The sequence below is a fragment of the Myotis myotis genome, unplaced genomic scaffold, assembly GCF_014108235.1.
Source record: "Myotis myotis isolate mMyoMyo1 unplaced genomic scaffold, mMyoMyo1.p scaffold_m19_p_7, whole genome shotgun sequence".
NCBI lineage: Eukaryota > Metazoa > Chordata > Mammalia > Chiroptera > Vespertilionidae > Myotis > Myotis myotis.
Window position 1 is genome coordinate 7,302,957 of NW_023416379.1, and position 22,775 is coordinate 7,325,731.

A 22,775-nucleotide genomic window follows, 5' to 3' on the forward strand; every position below is an offset into this window, starting at 1 on the left:
ATTCTGCATTCCATTCCTTCAATTAGTTATTGATTGTGGTGTTTAGATCTAGCAGTCATTAAAGCAGAAACCTACTTGCTAATTGTAATCAAGTGGTTTCTATTTACAGTGCTTATTTTCTGTATCTTCTATAAAATGTTTGCATTTAAACATTTAAGTGTTAAGAGATTAAGAAATAAAAATCCCACCTTTTAAGGTAGAAACATTCCTGGTGATTCTTGAGTCATACCAACTGTTTACTTGATCTTAAGAGCAGGACCAATCCCATCAAAGTGCTAGGAACCTACAGATCAGTGAATAACTAAGTTACCTTGATTTTGTTAATTTCCCCCTGATTTGGGTTCTTAATCAAGTTAGGAGTAAAATACTCTTGCATGGGCAAGTAGGAAACACATTGGGCTTGGAATTAAAACACATAGGTCTAAGCAAGGTTTTGTGACCATGACCAAGTGGCTGAACTTTAATTTCCACAATTGTAAAGAGGTGATTATATTACCCCTAAAAATTACCATTAGAACAAATTAAATGATGATGGTGACAGATGCTATTTTTGGAGTGTGATAACCCTAGCCAACCTCTACTGAATCTTTACTTTCCTCCAAGCATTACTGTAAACACTTCACTTGGGTTTTATGACTTAATTCTTCATTACAGATTTATGAATTGCATATTATTCTTTTGTACGTGAATAAACTGAGGTTCATGGGGGTTAAATAACTTGCTCAAAATCACAGTGGCAGAGGCATAATTTAAATCCCTATCTGTTTGTTACAGTATATGTTCTCCACTATGACATTGCACTGTAATAATATGTATCATATAATCTATATGATAAATTATATCTATGTATATAAAAGGCCAATATGCAAAGTGTCCCCTTGGGAGTTCAACCAGAAGACCGGGAGTTTGATCGCTCACTATGATGTGCGCTGACCACCAGGGGGTGGCACAGAACGAAGGGAGGCCCTGGCCAGCAGCCAGAAGGCCCTGATCGGCCCTGATCATCGGCCAGGACTAGGGACCCTACCCATGCATGAATTTCATGCACTGGGGCTCTAGTAACTTTATAAAGTACAGTAAGCATTTCTACATATATTTTTGTAAATTGATGCTTCCAAAAATCATATTAGTAGCTTCAACAATTGTGGTTATGTTTTAATATTAAAGATAACTGAGGGTTAGGACAATTGTCAAGGACAAAAACGTTTAACATCGTAAATTTAAATATCTGAGTGTTTGTTACTATGCAAGTAAAATACCTAGATAATTTAAATTTTAGGGGGGTAGTTTTGTGTGGAAGTGTGTGTGTGTGTGTGTGTGTGTGTGTGTGTGTGTGTCTTGTAGATATAACCATTAGCAATGCTTAATAATAGCACAGCATATTGGAGAGAATTATATATCAGGATACTGTGTAAGAAGCTGAAATAAAAATGTTATCATTGCTTTTTTTAAAGAAAATATTTTTATTTATTTCAGAGGGGAAGCGAGAGGGAGAGATAGAAACATCAATGATGAGAGAGAATCATTGGTTGGCTACCTCCTGCACACCCCCTGCTTGGAATTGAGACTGTAACCCAGGCATGTGCCCTTGACTAGAATTAAACCTGGGACCCTTTTAGTCTGCAGGCCAACGCTCTATCCACTGAGCCAAACTGGCTAGGGCTAGCATTGCTTTTAAATTTTGCAACAGAGGTTTTTAATTAACATCCATGAAGACTTAATTTCAAAGTCCATTTGTCAGAACTGTGGCTGAGCTATCCCTGTTCATTCCTTTTCATGTGGGATAGCACATTCTGATACCTACTAGTAAATACCGGGGTCCCCAAAATGTATTCACACGTTAACAGCTGATAGCTCAATTTTGAGAATGAAATGCATTTTAATAAACACTGCCTTTATAATTATTGAAAATATGTTTATACATTTTGGGGGGACACCCTATATTTTGGTATTCAGTGAATTCCTGCAAAAATAGCTGCTCCAAAACTTTGGGACCAATTGAAGGAAAATAAAAGTTACGCAGTTAGCGTCTATAGATTTTGGCTTATATAAAATTGTACATTATGGTGACTGTTTTCCATCTGAGGAGTAGACAAATCTTTATCATGTAACTGCCACGCTGAACAGGGATTTTTCCTAGGAAACAGAAACTATTTTCTTGAGTTTTTTTTCTAAGTAATTTTAGGCAGGGAGATTTTGGAAGGCATTTTTCTTCCCCTGTGGAGAATTCAATAGCATTTGTTAGAAGAAAATATGATTCATGAATACAGCGGTAATGTGGCAAAGCAAATAAGTCCCATTAGTTTTTAAAATCTAAAATTTCAGTCTCATGGTCCAATAAGGGTTATTAAATCAATTAGAAGTGTCCTCCAATTTGGACCAAATTCATTTGGCACTAACAACATTTCTAGTTGTAAATTAATGTCTATAACTGTATTTTTAATAGGAAAACTCCAAATATGACCTTGATTTATATTTTTATAAAAAAGCCTCTAATACAATATTTTATTGCCTTTCAGAATCATCTATTACTTTTGAAACTTTCTCCGTTTTAATTTTCATAATATTGTGTGTTTTGATTAGATCATTGCACATTCATTTTTAAAAACCTGAAGAATATAAAAAGTAAAGTACAAATCACCATAGCCTTAACATGTAGAAGCAAACTAATAAAATTTTATGTTGAATACTCTAATTTCATGGTCAAAGTTATACATTTCACAGTTCTCTTAGCTAAAGGTAAAATTTATATTGGACTTTATTTATGAAATAAAACATCTACAGCTTTATAGACATGTTCTTAATTTTCATAGAATATTATTTTGTTTTTATAATACTTTTTTTCTGGATAAAACCCTCTGAGGGTCAATATTGAGTCAAACATACATTTATGTAACATCTTTTCTAATTTTAATTTTTGCCAACTACCATGCTAGGCAACCATTCTTAACTGATTTATGTCCCCCCTGCCTTGGGGGGACCGAAGGTCTGGTGAGAGAACATAACCAACTGCTTCAAAACAGAATGTTAGATATGATGGCAAGGTAGGAGTGATATGGCAATGTTGAAAGGAACATTTAACCTGCATTTAGGTGCCAAGAAAGTTGTGATTATTACAGTTTTGTGTCATCAGATGGAGAGTGCCCGTGAAAATATTAAATTTACTTCTTGGGGTCATATGGCTAGTCCATGCTGCTGAAGCTTTTAAATCTGATGATGGCAGGAAGGCCTTAGAAGAGGGTTGGCCCCCAAATAAGCTTAACTATTATCTATGTTCCAGATAGATAGACTCATTGTTTCTCTAATGAGTCTATCATGTGTATGTTTTTCAGAGACAAATATAAACCTCTGTTATGTACATTTTCACTGGCAAATTTTACTACTCATTTAACTGATAATAATTGTCACATTTTATTGCCTGTTTATTTTTTTGTTTTGTGAAATAGGACTTCTTTTTCCTGACCTAAGCCTTGTATTTTTCTATTGAATGGTTGGACTATAGTAGAGGCCAACAAAACTCCTTTAGTCACCCAGTATGACTTCCTGTGTGTGCATCACTACGATGATTTTACTTGACCAATTACCCCCACCAAAATATTTTCAAATATATTTTTATTGATTTCAGAGAGAAAGGGAGAGGGACAGAAAGATAGACACATTAATGATGAGAGAGAATCATTGACTGGCTGCCTCCTGCACACCCCTTACTGGGGACTGAGCCCACAACCCAGGCATGTGCTCTGACTGGGAATCAACCCTGTGACCCTCTGGTTCATAGGTCGACACCCAGCCAGCCAGGCCTCACCAAATCAAATATTTTGATTTGTTAAGTTCCACGTCTTCATCTAATTTAACTAGAGTGTTGACCAATCTATTATGTTTCTAATGGATTGAACTTCCCAAACTCTTTGAACAAAATGTCTCAGCTTTACCAAAGCATAGTTTCTATTTTTTTGTACTAGAGTTAGAGTAAGTTTTTTGACAGAGTAGAGGACATATATATTTTATGTAAAATATGGTTTAGCACTAGCCAGTTTGGCTCAGTGGATAATGTCAGCCTGCAGACTGCAGGGTCCAGGATTTGATTCTGGTCAAGGGCAAGTACCTCGGTTGCAGGCTCCTCTCTGGCCTGGGCCCTGGTCCAGGCTCGTGCAGGAGGCAACCAATCAATGTGTTTCTTTCACATGGATATTTCTCTCTGTTTTTCCATCTCGCTTCCACTGTCTCTAAAAATCAATGGAAAAATATCCTCGGGTGAGGATTAAAAAAATATAAATGTTTTAAAAGGCAATTAAAGCAAGGGCACATAGAAGAGCATGTTCATTTGTATTTGAGTTTCTAAATTGGTGAGAAAATAATTATAGTCTGCTGTGGAAATTGTCATTTGTGTTTTATTGTACTTTTTATTTCTTAATTACATTTGACATTCAATATTGTTTTAGATTAGTTTCAGGTATACAGCATAATGGTTAGACCTTTATATAATTTACAAAGTCATTCCCTGATAAGTCTAGTACCCACCTGACATCATACATAAGTTATTACAATATTCCCTATCATGTACTTTACATCGCACGATTATTTTGTAACTACCAATCTGTACTTTCTAATCCCGTCATTTTTTTTTTCACTGAGCCCCTCAATCCCTCCCATTTGGCAACCATTTGTTTTCTGTGTCTATAAGTCTGTGGTTTTTTTAATTTAGTTCGTTTATATGTATTAATATATGCTTTGTGGCATTGGCTCATGTACTAGTGTCTTTTGTGGAAATGTGACATACTTATTTATAGGCAGGAAACTTTGTTCAGAGTTGCAGTCCTTTTTTAAAAGATGGCATGAATTTCTCCGCTGATACTTATGTTTTAAATTCCACACAAAGGACAGTGATTTTAAAGAACAGAAGTGTCAGGTCTCACATCTAGCGTGAGCCGTCTGCGGCCTGTCTTCCGGGACAGGGTCTTCAGAAGTAGGCTGGCCATCCTTCCAGTCGGTGACAGAGGAAGACATGCCCAGAGCAATGAGTCTTGAGATGTTTTCCCCTCTGAATCCCATTCATTTAGTACTCTACCATTTCACTCTACCATATACTTACAGCTTGTAAAATGTTTACAGTATCTACTTTGAGAAATACTTATAAATTATAGTCAACAGAATTCTTTTTCATTGTTTTGTGAAAACTAACCATGATCCTCTCCTCACTTTTCCTCTAGCTTGTCTATGAGATGAATACCTTTAGATAAATCTGTAAAATTGGATGGAGACAAATCTGAAGTTATCCCATTGTTGGGCTTGGTGATAGAGGAAGATGAATTACAGTAATTGTAATAAACCTTGGGGGGTGATGTTTGTCTAATACTGTGGTTAAAGAACACTAGGTTAGCTATTATGGCTCAGTCTTTGGCATTTATCAGCTGGTGAAGTTGTTTAATTCTCTTCCCCACTGGACTGTACTTTTGGAGAGAGGGAGGACTGTACCTATTTTGCTCACTAGTGTATCTGGAGCTTCTAGGAAAGTGCTTTGTGTACAGTTAGTGTTCAACAAACACAGCAAATAAATAAATGAGCCTGTCTATACTGTAAAACATGAAAAATCAGATTACTCAATGTAATGAAAATTAAATTTGTATAAAACTTAAAGGCATTATCTTTATTCTTGCACATACATGTTTTGTTTATTTTACAAGTAAGTAAAATTAAGCTTCCTTTTGTCATCAGAAAGACCATTTGAAGGGTCTCAAATAATGTTGTCTGCTTTTAACAGGGCCTCTTATTTCAGTGGCCTGGGATCACCAACATCACCAGAAACATGCTCACATTTAAATTTATTCAGCCCATGTGGTTTCCTTTTCGGAGGCGATGGGGGCTGAGTAAGTATGAAATTATAGTGTTGGCAGTAATTTCCCTTGTTCTCTTGGCAGGCACAGTCAGATTCTGATGTTCAGGTTATACTGCCGGCAGCACTTTTCAATTAACATTTAATACTCCCCCACAAAAATGCTTAACCTTTCACTGGCACTGAACCCCACCTTCAGTGAAAAAAATGCTCAGAAGCAAAAAAGGCCTCTATTGACCACCTTATTCTGCACAGTTTCTATACTTGGGGTGCTCTCAGTTCTCAGAAGCTCTGTAAGCCTCAGCGGTGTGATTTTCCACCTTGCAGTAGTAGAGTTTACTACTGGGGTTTAGGAAGTTGACAAACACTGCCTGGGAAGTCCTGGAAAAATCCATAATGAAAGTGTGAGGCATAGACAGGCACCCAGCCTCACAGTATCATCATTAATTCTACCTCTACCTTTTGAACCGGTTTTATTATGATTGGCATTACCGTGATAACAGAACCCAGGAGTAGGCACAGGGATGGTATTGTATTAAAATATATATATATTTTTAATTTCAGAGAGGAAGGGAGAGGGAGGGAGAGAGAGATAGAAACATCAATGATGAGAGAGAGGCATTGATTGGCTGCCTCCTGCACGCCCCACACTGGACATGTGCCCTGACCAGGAATCGAACTGTGACCTCGTGGTTCATAGGCCCCCGCTCAACCACTGAGCAACGCCGGTTGGGCAGGGATGGTATTTTAAATGCCTAAATTTCCAAAGTTAGTGTTCAGAGAACATCATCATTACAAGTTATTTCTTCTAATTCAAATAAAGGACTCTGCTCAGTAAAAAGGAGTTTCATCACATGCAGTCATTATTTAGACAGATTCTGTTCTGGAGTTTTGACTATAACACCAATTTCAATGTGAAACATTTAAGTAACAAAAATAGCTATTTTTCTCCAAAAAGTAATTGGGTTGTCTATTTTCTTCACTGAATTCATTGGACAGCATAAAAAGAACTTTTTAATAGGGGTCAAGTAAGTTGTAAGTATCTGTCCTTAGAATGCTTTCACATCATCATGGCTGCCAGGAAGATGACTGTGGCAGAATCCAGTGCATTGGGAAGGAGTGGACTGGAATGGAGAATGACAACAGTGACACCATTCAAAGCCTTGCTTTGCTTCTGCAAAACTGTGACTCAAAAGGATAAACTATATTTCAAAATATTAGAACAGATAATATAGCTGATGTATGAGAAGGCCAGCGCACTAGGTGAATGATGAGATCCAGGTGACTGATGGTGGGAGCCCAGTGAGAAGGCAGATAGAGTCTCAGTGGGAGAGAAGCAAATAACAGAACTCCTTACTTTGGTGGAGCACTTTCAGAGTTTTCTGCACACTTCTATGTATCTTATCTAAGTGGGACCTGAATTCCATGAGATTAAATATGATCTTTATTCTTTCAGTGCAAGTGAAAGATTTAGGGAGGTTATGTGACAACGATAACGAGAAAGGGGCAGAGATTCAAACTTGAGTCTGATTTCAGGTTTCTCACTCTGTTCACTCTCTTATGCGTACCATGCAGAGTCCATTGGCGAGATTTAAGGAAAAATTTAAAACATCTTGAGCTTGAGCTTTCTTGAGAGATGATTTAATTTACAACTTATTCAGTAAGTTGCTTCCTGGAGTTCAGAGGAGTAAGCATATGGACAGAACTCTTAAACCTCCTTGCCAAACGTGTCTCATTTTTCTTATTCGCAAAACGGAAAGTTTGTCTAGATCTGTGCTTCTCAATATTAGCTTCACATTGAAACCACTTTGGGAGATTTTAGACCTCCCTAAGTCCAGGGGCTACCTCCAGAGATTCTGATTCCATTAGCCTTGGTCAGAGGTGGGTTTTCATTAAAAAACAAACAAACAAACAAAAACAAAAGAAAACACTTTCCAGTGATTCTAAGATGCAGCCAAGACTGAGAGTCACTGAAATGGAAGATGTGGGAGGCCTTCTTTCACGTGTCAGTGTGTTGCCAGGATTTATGCAATAGCTCTGATGACCCATGAATTCTTCAGAAAGAAACTCACATTTTATTATTCATTTTATCCTGTATTGGTTCCTGGCTAGAATTTAGATCTAGTTCTCACTGAAGAGATTGTGGAAACTGGAGCATTCTTCAGCTGGACTATATGTCATCCAGTTAAAACTCTCTGAGGGATGTAGTAGTCTGAGAAGCGGCAGGCAGCCGCTCCTGCTCATCCGGGCCCTGCTGCGCCTGCCTGCCACCTTCGCTGCTTGGTAGCGCTGCTGGGGAGGCGGGAGAGGCTCGCATGGCCACAGCTGTGCTTGCCAGTCATGAGCCCCACATCTGGTGCCCGTAGGCCAGCTGAGAGGAGCTCCCACTGTGGGAGCGCACTGACCACCAGGGGGCAGCTCCCGCATTGAGCGTCTGCCCCCTGGTGGTCAGTGCACGTCATAGCGACTGGTCGACCAGTTGTTTGGTCGTTTGGTTGTTCGGTCACTAAGGCTTTTATGTATATAGATACTTACTGAATTTTAAATAATAGCAGAAAGTGAACATTTTACCTCAGTACTTTAAAAGATGCAGCATTATACTCATCTTTTAAAATTTTATTAAATTGATTGGTATGACACTGGTTAATAGATTATATAAGTTTCTTGTGTGTAATTCTAAAATACATTATCTTTATATTGCATTGTGTGCTTACCACACACAGTGTAATCTCCCTCCATCACTGTATGATTGGCCCCCTTTCCTTCATCTTTTTAAAGGGACAATAATATCGCTGAACTGATCATTTTGTAGATAAAACCACAGCCTGGAAACAGTACAATTACAAGTCTCAGCTAAACAGACATACTTTCTTCAATTCTCGGTTACTTTCTTCATCACTTCATTGGTCACTGAATTATCTTTTTTTCTGTTTCACAGTTATCTTCTCAGAGGGTTGCCTGACCTTGGATTAAACACTTGAGTTGCCACAGGTTGGTGTTGGGGGTGACCTTTTAGTGGAACTTTCAGTACAGAGAAGTAAAGCAGAATATCATGTTCCCAGTAAGGTAAAATGCCACCAACCTTTTCCAAGTCACTAAGAGGTCAGAGGTAATGCCTTTAAAGCAGACTCACCTAACCAGGGCCCTCTTAAACTCTGGAATAAGATCAATTTTCTTCTTTCACAGACACTTGCTTCTCTAGTGGCTGTCTCTTTATTGAAAAGCATAAACTAGAGGGGAGAAAAATGATGAGAGAAAGTACCAAGAGATGCAATAAAAGAGAATAAAATATAATGTTTCAGATGGCAGGGTTTCTAGGTGCTTTGGTAATTTCCCTTCATCCTTTATTCTCCAGGATTCCTGAGGTAAATATAGGGAAATTTATTATTTCCACATTATTCCTACTAACTAAACCTACTCTGTCATTCTTTAGTTGAATTAACCAAAATCATGATTTGCCACTCTAATAAAAAGAAATTATACTGGTTAGAGACGTTCAGTGCTATTGAAATAATAAATAATCTGTCCTTGGAAGAATCATATTTTCTGTGCCTCAGCTTACTCACCTAGCACCGATAATCTCTAGAGTCCCTGTTAAGTCCTACAAGCTTATGATTCCATGGATTTTCTAAGGAAAAGGAGAAACATATTTTCCCTTCATCAGGCAGGCCTTTATGATTTGTATTATCATAACTGCAAAGTGAGGTGCAGTGTTTATCTTTGATATGAATCTTTGCATTGGATTACATAAGTGAGTTTTTATAAAATAAGCGTTTATAAAAACAAATTCTTTAAAAAAAAGCAAATGTTTACAAAAATAAATTCTTCCATTGATTGTCTCCCTGCATTACCTTCAGTTGTTAGCTTTCTTCTCAATAGATGGTGCTGTTTTCTCAGAGACGCTACTTACTCCTCATCAGAAGATCAGGGAAATTAGTATCACTCTTTAATAATCATTAATTAAAGAAACCAGCCCTTTAAGTAGAAAGACTCGATTACAAGCAGCATGCAGTACCTAGATAATGAAAGCATAATGGGGAAAATAAACTGGTAAGTGATAAAGGAGGCCTGCTGAAACCTGTAATATTTGCTGAGTAGATGGAGCAAATATTGTAGCCAAACATGAAAATTCCATGTTCATTACATAGAACACATAGGACCCTGAGTAGGAAGAAAATCTTAAATCAAGAACCATTTTTAAGTGTAAAAACAGTGATCTACTTTCACAAAAGTGAGTCTGTAGCATTCCGTATTAACATGCATGATTTGAACACATGCATCAACACTAATACAATCGACCTCGATCTCAGTGAATCTTGAGAGCTGGCACACTCTGTGCCAGCTCAGCCGGGAGCACCTGGGAAACAGAAAATGGACCTCAAACTCTTTCGAAAAAATATCCCTGGATAAAACCACTTTTCATCTCTGAACAGAAAACCATGACAACATCCTATGTAATAGTATCTAATCCAGTTTCATGCTGCTTTTGGTCACTTCTAACTGGTTGCCCTTTGGAAGCCCTGAAACAGACATATCCTGCACTTTTCCTGAACCCAGTTCAGCTCTGACTGAATCAGCCCCCAGCAGATCCGCAGCTGCTGATTGAAACCTGGCAACACAACTGTCGTATTTGTTACAACAAAGCAACACTGTGGAGAGACACAGGAAAACTTCCTCCATGCGTGTGGCTGCAGGTGGAAGGAGTGGGGTGAGGGCTGCTATGAGGAGGGAGGCAGGGTGGGGACATGGTGCAGCCAGCTCTACAGAAGCCAGCATGAGCAGGGAAGTTGCCGAGGTTCATCTCTGGAAAGGACTGAGTAGGAGATCTGACCCCCCAATTAGAGGAAATAAACTAGAATTCTTCCTCCATTACTCACAAATTACTGTTTCCAGAGCTTCTGCCTGAAGAAACTGTGGGAGTGTGCCCAAGAGTCCTCTTGGCTCAGATTAAGGGCGCTCCAAGCTATTATTTTTTATTTTTATTTTTGGCCAGAGCTTCATAGCTTTTACCAAAGCAACTTCTCTGTTTCTGAAATTTTGGATGTTTCTTTATCAGTGGGGGGGGGGGGGGGGGAGAATAGAAAAGTAGGCTTTTGCACTCAAACAACCACCCATCTGTTGCCCCCCATTCTCCCCTGTTTACCTCCCTTTTCTCATCTTCCCACCACTCTACCTTGGGGCTCAGGTGTCCCTTTGTGCCCCCACTTAGCAGCTGAAAGCTCCGTTCGGAGCTCAGGCGCCTTTCTTACCTGACAATCACATACATGACCAGGAAGTTTCCGAAGAGACCCACCACGCACACGATGGAGTAGAGGGCCATGATGGTGACGGCCGTGATCGTGGAAGGGCTGCTGGTCGGAGGGCACAGGCTGTCGCTCCCGCTCAGCGCCGTGCGGTTCGGACCGCACGGGTCGGACAGGTTGCCATCCATGTGGGAGAAGTTGACCCAGGAACCCGGGTTCGGTGCTGCTGGGGCGCAACTTGCAGAGTGCGCGAAGGGGTCAGAGCAGTTGCCCGGGCTCCTGGGGACGGCGCCGCTGTCCATGGTGCTGACAGCCGGTGGGACCACGTTGGGAGGTTCACCGCGAGCACAGGCACTTTTCAGGAGCTGCGCGCGCCTTGGCAGCTTCCTCCAGCCGCTGCCAGGGCTCCTGTGATTTCGTGCAGAGCCCAGCCCTGGCGAATCCAGGCAGGAGCATCAGGCAGGAGGGGAGAACTGAGCGTCTGGCGTTCTCCTCTGCTTGCAGCCCTCTCCCACCTCATGAGCACAGGCACTAGTCTCCAGCCCCACACCGCTGGAGGGAGAGGAGGGAGGGCAGTGCGGGATCCAGAGGCTGGAGGAGAAAGAGGGGAGAGAAGGGGTGGATTTTGCGCACAAGCGATCCAAGGAGTTGTTCTCCCCACTCGGCACTCTGTGCAACACCTCTTAGGAGGGGCAGGACGGAGAAGGGAGTTGGAAGGAAGGCGTGGAGAGTGAGGCAGACAGAGAGTTTCTGACGGCAGAAACGCACAAGGAAGGGGGCTGACATCACTCTGTTTTCCCAGCGCCGGTTGGTTTCTCTGTAGACATTGGCCTCCGACAACTGGAGCAGCCCTTAACTCCCCAGCCGCTTCCATCCCTACTGCCTATCGCAATCATTGGGGTGCAGGAGACACAAATCCCTCTTCTCTAGTCTTCCTTCCTGTACATGCACGAACAGGTAACTGCGCTTTTCACATCAGCAAATGGGAATTTCCAACCCTGCAAACCTGCCTGACGCCAGAGTGATTCTTTCCCCGAAAAAGAAATGAGAAACATGTAATAAACTTCTGTGAAGGAAACCCATTACGTTTCCTCCTTAGTGCCTAGGTTTCTCCTAGAGTAGAAGCTCTAGTTGCATCTGATTTATGTCCGGTGGGGAAGAGGCACCAGGGCTGGTCACAGAAATCAGAGGGGTGGTTGTGGCATCCAGGAAAGTCAACCAAAAATAATGTTTACCCGCTGCGGCTTAAATCTCATCAATCCATTTGGAATTATCCATTTTACCTCCAGACCTCCTGTAGGGACACGTGCTTCTCAGGAGAACCGTGTCAAAAACCAAACGGCATTTGAGTTCCCTCGGTCTGTTTTCTTGTGTAGAGATTCCAGGAGGAACCTCACAGATATCTTAACTGGAGTGGCCCGCGCCTGGTCGAGGAATACTGATACATTTTAACATGTAATACTTCATTTCCAAGCCCATAAACACTTCTATCTTAGAAATAGATTTGTAAATCAATCAGGGGGTAAGGTGGCTGTTTTTATTTTTTGTAAAGTTCAAACTAATTCTGAGGTTATTCTCGTTTTTACACATGTGTATATTTGTGTATGTATATATATTTGAACAATAAGTATTGGCACTAAATACTACAAATTACTCCCCATTGGTTGTAGAAAGTCACACTCTTAGGAAGCAGAGAGTGGGGTGCGTTAGGAAGCTTGGAAGGAACGTTTAATTCTAATATCACTTTTATCATTCTCTTGAAAACAGATAACTCATAGGTAAACTCTGCTTATCATAGGGTATTTTACCAATGTGCAGTATTTTTTTATCCTTTTATATTAAAGGGAATGCCTTCAGCAACAAAAGTCTACAGGGAGCTCCTAGAAACTAATAAAATACCGGACCACATTTTGCTCTATGAACTAATATCAGTTCACTCGCATCGAGCTGAAATCTGTTTGCCATTATTCAGTCTTTTGAGGACACACAGAACCAGCCGAAGCTGCATCATGTGAACAACAAAGGGGTACAACATAAATAGCCCTGGCCTTGAAGTTGAATCATTTGTGAATCCACTATTTGTCACTTTTTAGTTATTTGAGTTTCGGTGTGTTTATTTACCTCACGGGGTGACAGTATTTTAATCAGTAAAAAAAAAAAAAAATTGATACCTCATATATCTGTTAGTAGGATTAACTGATATTCACACTGGAATAACAGCTGTTTAATAAATGATAACTGTTACTATTATTACATTTCATGTATTTGAAAATAACAAAATGGTTTCTTCCACAAGTTAAACATTAGCTTCCTAAGGCTGTTTCTTTTTGTTTTTGTTTTTGTTTTAAATATATTTTATTGATTTTTTACAGAGAAGAAGGGAGAGGGATAGAGAGTTAGAAACATCAATGAGAGAAATCGATCAGCTGCCTCCTGCACGCGCCTTACGGGGGATGTGCCCGCAACCAAGGTACATGCCCTTGACCGGAATCGAACCTGGGACCCTTCAGTCCGCAGGCCGATGCTCTATCCATTGAGCCAAACCGGTTCGGCAAGGCTGTTTCTTATACGCTGTAGTTTTGGGTTCTTTCAATAGCTTTGCCTCTTTTCTATTCACATAGCTTATCTATCTGCTCCTACAGTACGGCTCCAGAGCTAAGAACAGTGCCCTAAGTTCGGCCTGACCAATAAAAGCTGAGCAAGATTATAAACTTCCTCTTTCTACCAATACAGTTATTGGAAGGTCCCACTTCCCTCTCCCCCTTTTTAAAGCCACATTGCTCTCTTGACTCTCCTTAGAGTGAGTATTGGCAAAATTCCCTAAACATGATCTGGCTCAGTTTGACAATTACTTATTAAAGATGTACTCTGGACAAGGTGTTGAAGTTTAAAATGATAGATTCAATTGTTTTTGAACACAGGAGCTTGCTTTTTATACCTGATGAGTCATGTTTTTCCTCTCCTATACATTTATGGTTGTTTTGAGTTTGGGTGTGTTTATTTACCTCACTGGATGTTGTCTCAGTACAACAGTAGAGGGTTTTTTATTTTAAAAGTATATCTTGTTAGATGCAGTTCACGGTTCAAATCTAACAAGATCTTTTGGAATGGTGATTGTCATCTTTTCTGTGCATGTTTCCTACTTTATATGTTTTATTTACCTCTCCTGCTTTATATACTCTAGAAATAGGTTCCTGAGGTTAGGCCTGTTCACTACCTAAAGCACAGTAGACTCCCTCTTATGTATGTAATTACATATATAATATTTTAATTTAATTAACACATAATTAGCATATATTAACATGAGAGCTATGGACTGAATGTTTGTATCCCCCCCAAATATATAAGTTGAAATTCTAACTTCCAATGTGATGGCATTAGGAGATCCCCCCCCCCCATTAGGGGGTCTTTGGGAGGTAATTAGGTCATGAAGGTAGAGATTTCATGAGTGAGATTGTTTTCCTTAGAAAAGAAACTCCAGAAAACTCTCCAGCTCTCTTTCCACTGAGGGTTAATGATAAGAGAGCAGTCTACAACCCAGAAGAGAGCCCATACCAGAATCGGATGGTGCTAGCATCCTTGTCAGGCGTCTAGTCTCCAGACTTTGAGATAGAACTTTCTGTGGCTCTAAAGCCACTCAGTTTATGACATTTTGTTATAGAAGCCGGGACTGACTAAGATAATAACAGCATCTAAAATAATCTGGGTGATTTAAAAGACAAAACACTTTTATGAATACTTTAATAACATTTTAAAAAATTCAGTATATTCCATTAATCAGCCAGAACTTAAATGTACCCACAGATAGACTGGCCGTGTGACTTTTCCTCTAGAATTAGTCAAAGAGCAGCCAATTACCATTGCCCTTTACTGGAAACATTATTTTTCATTCTATTTTATAACAAATACTATTGTATGGATTAGGCATTTGAACTTTGTGCTTCAACTATATATTTTAACTGAAATTTGATGATTTCTTTTTCTATTACCCTTTCTTGAGTTTTATTAAGGATAACTATTTCTCAATTTTCAATGCAGGATTTTCTGGAATCGTTGCAAGTATTCGCTTAAATTGCACTAACATCTATATCTCAGTAACTCACATCTATTCAATGTACAATTTGGGAAAATACAGAACAAATTTAATTTATCTTTCAAATATCTTAAGATAGCCTTGAGAAACCCAGGGAAGAGCTGTTATAGGAATAACCAATTAATATCACTTAATATATACTATAAAAGATCTCAAATTGTAGCTTCTATTACATCTTAATTGCCCTATCGGGTGTTTTCCCTTTTCTCCATATTTGCACATTTCCTACCAGAGTGATCTCAAGTCTGCTGTGAAATCTCAGGTCTCTGGTGAAAGGAGGTGAACTGTGCATACATGAGTCAATTTACTACAAGCCTAGTTATTTTATGTAGAATAGATTCTAGCCGTATAATGTTTAATTTCCTTTATATGTTATCTAACAGAAATACATGCCTTTTTGTTGATAATTCTTGCTTAGCCTAGATTTTCTATTTGAAAAGCAAAACAAAATATTTATCTGTCAGTCAAAATTTAACATTGATATCAAACCCATATCATACATTTTTTCCCCATAAAATATTTGCTTCAAAGCAATGCAGTTAGTTATAACTAGCATGGAGCAAGGCAACTGCTAGAAGTTATTGCTCTTTCTTAAATTTCAAAACATATTGGCTTTAGTTATTCATGTAATTGCCATCATCTCACACTCATTTTGACAGCTTACTTTTTAAAAAAATCCTCACCCAAGGAGTGAGGATATTTTTTCCCCATTGATTTTTTGAGAGAGCGGAAGGGAGAAGTGAGGGGTAGAGAGAAAAACATTGATGTGAAACAGACACATCGATTGGTTGCCTCCCACATGTACCCCCACTGAGAATGGGAATCGAACCTGAAACCCAGGTATGTGCCCTTGACTGGGAATCAAACCCACGACCCTCCCGGTGTGCAGACCAATGCTCTAACCACAGAGAAACAGCTTACTATTTTTTTTATTTGTTTGTTTATTTATTTATTTTTGAGACTGGCTCTTAATGGACCACATAATTAACAGCTATTAATGTGGAATATAGACAATGACTGTATCTATTTATTTAAAAGCTACCAAAATTTTTTTTGAAAAGAAAACATTGTTCTAAGGTAGTCTACACATGGTTAGAAAGGAAAACTAAAACAATTATAAAAGTTATTGTGGTCAGAGTATGTTTTACTTTTTCTTGTATCCATATAATTGAAACATGTTACTTAAATTCAAATTGCTTGGCCTTAAGTTGTTTGTGTGTATGACCATGCATAAATGAATGCACACACACATGCACACACTTAAGCATACATCCATAAAGTAGTTTATATTCATATTGAAAAACCACACTTTTGTGAAACTTTTCATCTGTTGACACTCTTCTCTCTTCTCTTTTGCCTTTAGTTCATTTTTTAAAATTTTAATTCCTGTAGCTAGGAGGCCTACATTTCCCTGTGTTTTCCAAGCTTCCAAAAGCATCATAAAGTTAAGAAGTAACCACAGGAACGCTAAAATGATTTCTACAAAGCTATACTTTGGCATAAAAATCACTTATTCCATAGCCACTTCAAGAAAACACAAACATGCACACATACATGCCTCATCCTTTGATTCTCAAGGTTGTTCATTACTCTTTTTGTGTTTGCTGTCCCTCATCTGTCTGCTCTTCCATCAAAAGGACAAGGCCGAAATCGTAACATTCAAAAGATGAATAGAAGCAGACTCATAGATACAGGGAACAGACTAACAGCTGTCAGAGAGGAGGGGGCTCGGGGAGCTGGCTGAAAGAGGTGAAGGGATTAAGAAAAGAAAATAACAACAGCTCATAGACACAGACAGCAGTGCGATGATTACCAGAGGGAAAGGTGGGAGGTAGGAGAGGGTAAAGGGGGGATAAATGGTGATGGAAGGAGACTTGACATGGGGTGGTGAACACACAATACAATATACAGACGATGTATTATAGAATTGTACACCTGAAACCTATTAATTTTATTAACAAATGTTGTGCCCATGAAGTCAATAAAAATTACAAAAAGAAAAGAAACACACAAAAGATGAATATTAAGTAGCTCTTACTCCTGCTCCTTCAGCAAATTCAATGAAAAAAAAAGGCTTCTACAACAAAACATGTCAGCTCCGTCTCCCCTGGACCATGCTGTTTCAGTAATGTGCCTTGTACTGCTGTGTTTCTGCCACAATATGAGCGGATATCAGACTTCTATGCTCCAGGTTTCCGGGAAAGATTCTGATGGGATGCACGGCCACTTCTCATAGAATGACACTTATTGCACACAAAACCCCCAAGAACAAGGGGCTGCAATTATAGAAAAGTCAGGAGTCTCTGTCATCACAGAGCAACCCAGTTCTGCCACATCTACTTGACTGGATTTTCTTGTTCGTAGGAGGAAGGACAATTGGTGCAGGTAAAGTCATGCACTCTGGCTGACCCAGCTGCTCCTCTTTTTTGCTTTCCCTTCTCCCGGCGTGTTTTTAGAAGGCAGACTCGGTGTAGGCTTACAATAGTGCGACAGATCACACTTCCCCTCAGTTTTGTGGTTTCCAAATGAGCCTGGAAACCTTCCCAGCTTTGGTGCTGACGGGTTTAGTCATCATCCTTCTCTTTACAGGAAGGCAAAACTTACTGGAGGGTGGGTGGGAAAGGCTTAAAAAACAAACAAATAGATAAGCAGTGACGGGCCAAAGATGATTTTGTCAGGCTTTAAAAATTAAAACCCTAGAGGTCTATTTGTTCAGATATAAGACAAAAGTGGCTTAGAGTGATTTGACTGTGAAGCATCTCTGTTCACTAAAGTCACTAGGAACCCTATTAAAAGGGTGACCTCGCTACAGAGGGAAGGACCATTCTTAAGAGAAGGCAGTATAATAATGGTTGTCGTTCACTGGGGTCTATGGTCCAAGCACTTTTTAAAAAAATATGTTTTTATTGATTTTAGAGAGAGAGGAAATGAGATGGGGGCAAGAGAGAGAGGGAGAGAGAGAGAAAGAAAGAGAGAAAGAGGAACATCTGCATGCCTCCTACTGGGGATCTAGCCTGCAGCCGGTGCATATGCCCTGACCAGGAACTGAACCAGCAGCCTCTGGGTACATGGGACGAGGCTCACTCAACTGAGCCACACCGGCCAGGGCAGGTCCAATCACTTTTTAAACTTATTTAATTTTCATAACAATCCTATGAAATCAATATTATTATTATCCCCATTTTATAGGTGGGAAAACTGAGACAGTAGAAGAAGTAACTTGCTCAAGTTCACAGAGTTAACATGGAGTGGTACTAGGTATCTGACTCAGGCAGTCTGATTGCTAGCTTACATTCCTAACCACTCCCCTCTACTGCTCCATTCTGCTATATCTTTGCGAGCACTGGCTTTCGAATTGAACAACCAGGACTTTGTCCCTGGCTCTGGTACTTAACCAGCTGTGTATCTTTGGGTAAGATATTTAACTTCCACAAACCTTAGTTTCCTCATCTGTAAAAGTAAAATGATAAGGTCAACCACGTTGTGTTTAATAGGAATAAATGGAATTCACTTGGCATTTATTTAGATTGAAGCTGTTAAATGAAAACAAAAAGTCCCTTAAATTAAATGTTATGTTTTCATATTAAATAATAAGATAGTTTCTTGACTACTCCCTTTCAAATACTCGCTCTACTCATTCTTCCAACTGTACTTACTTACCTACTCTTTGCCTACCCATACCTTGCCCCTATGTGGGAGAAGAACTAAAGAACTCTTATATTTACTGAAAAAAATTCTCATGTTTGGAAAAAGGTTGGCCTTTTTTTTGCAGTAAAATTGCAGGAAAAGCACATCTTGAGGTTCAATCTGAGGTCACTCTCTCTGTCTTCGCTCTGCTAGAGCTTAGTTTTATACAGTTAGAGAAAAAAGCTTTCATATCAACACACATCACATGAATTACTGCAATTTTACAAGAATCTGCATATAAAACAATTTCTTCTTGTTAAATGAAAAGGATATTTTTGGTGGGAGAGTTGTTTTGTAAAACTGTGTTGGTACTAATGAGTTTCTGCAATAGGTTGGTTTGCACAAATATTGATAGACAGAATGGCTTTTGACATTTCTGTGAACTGCCAGAAAGCCTTCCTTCCTTGATAATGCTAGGCAACTTTGATTTCCTTCCTTAACTTATTTATATGCTTCAAATTGGTACCATGGCAAACGTTCAGGGTCTATTTCAGTGACAAGAGTGAGGCACTATGGTTTCTAACCTACATTCCTGACCACTTCCCTCTACTGCTCCATTGTGCTATATCTTTGGGAGCCTTAGCTTTGCAGTTGGACAAGCTGAACTTTGACCCTGGTGTGCGCATCACACACACACACACACACACACACACACACACTATAGAATCACCTATCTTTCAAATATCTTTCTTGACCCCATGTTTTCCTTTATCACCCCACTTTATTCATTTCCTTCAAAACCATTTTTGCTAAGACTTTTGTCACACATGCAGCTCTGTTTTCTCAATTCTTACCTCTTTTTAACCTATTCAGCCTGTCGCTTCTAGTGCTTCACAAAAAATCTTAACAAGATTGTTATTGACGTTTAGAATTGATGCATGTATTTCCTCAACCTACTTGCATTGTCCTTCTTAAAACACTTTCCTCTCTTAGCCCTTATGACCTTGCACAGTCCCCTTCCCTCCCCCTTCCTTTTTGGTGCTCCCCTTCTCTGCCTGAAGTCTAGATGTTGGAGTTTTTTGGTGATTGGTCTGAGTTCTCCGGAAAAAGGGTATGTATGTATGTATGTATGTATGTATGTATGTATCTATCTATCTATCTATCTATCTATCTATCTATCTATCTATCATATTCCTATCTTCATCATCATCATCATCTATCTGATATTGGCTCAATTGATTATGAAGGCAGAGAATTCCATGGTCTGCCATCTGTAAAATAGAGACTCAGGAAGACCAGCCGTGTAGTTTGAAAGCTTGAGAAACAGGGATGTTGAGGACAAGAGAAGCTCCATAGTTGGACAGAGTGTTAGAGGGCAAATACTTCCTTTCTCCTCCTTTGTGTTCTATCCAGGTGCCCGGTGGGTTGGATGATGCCCATTCACATTGGGAAGGCAATGCACTTACTAAGTCTACCAATTCAAATGTTAATTTCTCCCAGAAACATCCTCTCAGACACATCCAGAAATCTTTAACCAGATCTAGTCAAGTTGATTCATAATATTAACTATCACATTTGAGGATAAATCTTAGGTTCCCCTGATTACATTCTCTCCTTAGGTGAGTTTCTCCAGTCTCATGTCTTTAAACATAAACTAACATCCTAACAACTATCAAAATTATATTTCCATTTCAAGCTGAATTATTTAATCAGCTGACTACTTAATACCTGTATTTTGATAGCTCCTGGACATTCCAAACTTATACAGCCCGAAACAGAACTGACTTTACCTCCAAAACTTTTTTGACTTAGTCTTTTTCTACCTCAGTAAATGACATAATTGTTAACTTAGTTGCTTAAACCAGCAACTTGAGACTTAATGTTGGTTCCTCTTACTCCTATATCCCCACATAGGCATCCATCAACAAGCTCTCTAGTCCAGTGGGTCTCAACCTTCTGGCCCTTTAAATACAGTTCCTCATGTTGTGACCCAACCATAAAATTATTTTCGTTGCTACTTCATAACTGTAATGTTGCTACTGTTATGAATCATAATGTAAATATCTGATATGCAGGATGGTCTTAGGTGACCCCTGTGAAAGGGTCATTCGACCGCCAAAGGGGTTGCGACCCACAGGTTGAGAACCGCTGCATCAAACACATAGTCATCACCCTCTGCTTCTCCATCACTACCACCTCAATGAATCTCACTATCATTCTCATCTGGATTCCTAAATTAGCCTCCTACTTGAGATCTTTGTTTCTACTCCTTTCTTCTTCCAATTTATTATACAGAGTTAGAGTGATATTTTAAGAACTTGAGGATGCTTCTGCTATTTCCATGCTTTAAACCCTTCAAAGACTATTGCACTTAAGGCCTCTGTGTGGTTGACTTCTGCTTGTCTTTCAGCCTCATCTGGTTCCACTGTCTTCTCTTCCTTCAACCACAGGGGCTTCATTTCATATTCTTGAATGCACTTAGTTTGTGTCTCTTAACCTCTCAGAACAAACATAGCTCTCTGTCAATTCTCTTTTGTGCTATTTTTGTAATTGATTCTTTTCATTCAGAAGGTCACTTTACGTGGTACTCTCTTAGATAGGACATCCCTATATTATCAAAGTTGATTATTTTGTTATTCTCTAGCATGGCCCCTTGTTAATTTTCTTCATAGCACCATATACCAGATTTTTATTTAAATATTTACTTGTTTACTTGCTTGCTATCCATTTCTTCACTAGATTATATACTCCATTAGTACAGAGACTTTTTGTTTTTGTTTCATGTATTATAAACTTAGTGTGTCACATAGTGCTTTGACTCAATAAAAATATCCTAAGTAATGTCCTGGCTAGTGTGGCTCAGTTGGTTGAGCATTGTCCCATGCAACAAAAGTTTGCCTGTTTGATTCCTGGTCAGGCCACATACCCAGGTTTCGGTTTGGTCCCCGGTTGGGGTGTATTCAGGAGGCAGCTGATCAATGACATTTCTCTCTCTCTCTCTCTCTCTCTCTCTCTCTCTACCTCCCCCTTTCTGTCTCTCTAAAATCAACAAAAACATATTTAAAAATATCCCAAATAACTATGTAAGTTAAATGAAATGGAAAATTGCTTTGAGCTATGGGTGTGTGTCAGCATTCCTTAGAACAAAGCAAACTACAGGACAATTATAGTTCTAGAATTTGTGACATGATTTATGAGCTTCCCAAGTTTACATTTATTAAAACCTTTATGAACTTCAACCCACATACAATATGAAGTCCATAAAGCAGCAGTAAAAGGGAAGCACAACCGAGCACTGTCCATAGTCTCTGCTTCCCCAAATGAGTCCCAGAGTAAGAACATCACTCTAATATTTTTCTAACTGCAGAAAAATGTGCCCATAAGAAATGAGAGCTATCTAGACACTCCATTTTGTGAAATGTGCTTCCTTTGATGTGGCTGATCGGAGAATTAATAGGCCATAGCAGTTGAGAAAATAAAAGGAGGGGCAGACTTAGATGCCTTTTAATGGAAGAAATCTTTCTTCTTTCCCTTTTTCATATATAAAATGAAAAATAATATTAAGGAAATATCAATCTTTACTATTCTCAATAATCATCCATATTCTTGCACCAATAGTTAAATACTTGGGCAGAATCAGGGTAAACTGTGTCATACTAGGATTCTTTTCTTATTTGTGATCAGTATTTTGTAAGTTAAAAGTCTCAATTCTGGGATTTCTGCTCCCAGTGGAGATTCAATAAAAAGAACTAAAGTGAACCTCTGAAATAACTATAATATAAATGAAAGTGGTTTTCAAAATATTGAGGACAGTGATGCCTGGGAGATGGGAAACAAACAAGGTGAACTTGAACATTGCCGCAACTTCCTGCCTGGAGAAAGTTCCAAGGCTGCAATACAGAAAGAAAACCCAGACAACACCTGAGCAGGTAGAGCTGGTAGTCCATGGAGGCCAAGGTGATTTGAGTTGGCAGGGCAG

General features: G+C 39.2%; 1 protein-coding gene across 1 annotated transcript in view; it reads right to left on the reverse strand.

Annotated features, from left to right (window-relative positions):
• OPRM1 (opioid receptor mu 1) overlaps positions 1-20,959 on the reverse strand; it is a 30,306-nt gene extending 9,347 nt beyond the window's left edge. Inside the window, 6 exon segments of the mRNA XM_036317252.1 lie at positions 11,083-11,394; positions 11,396-11,515; positions 11,618-11,634; positions 11,636-11,707; positions 11,709-11,745; positions 20,943-20,959. Of these exon segments, the coding sequence (XP_036173145.1) occupies positions 11,083-11,394; positions 11,396-11,515; positions 11,618-11,634; positions 11,636-11,707; positions 11,709-11,745; positions 20,943-20,959 (575 nt within the window).
• Between the last annotated feature and the right edge of the window lie 1,816 nt (positions 20,960-22,775).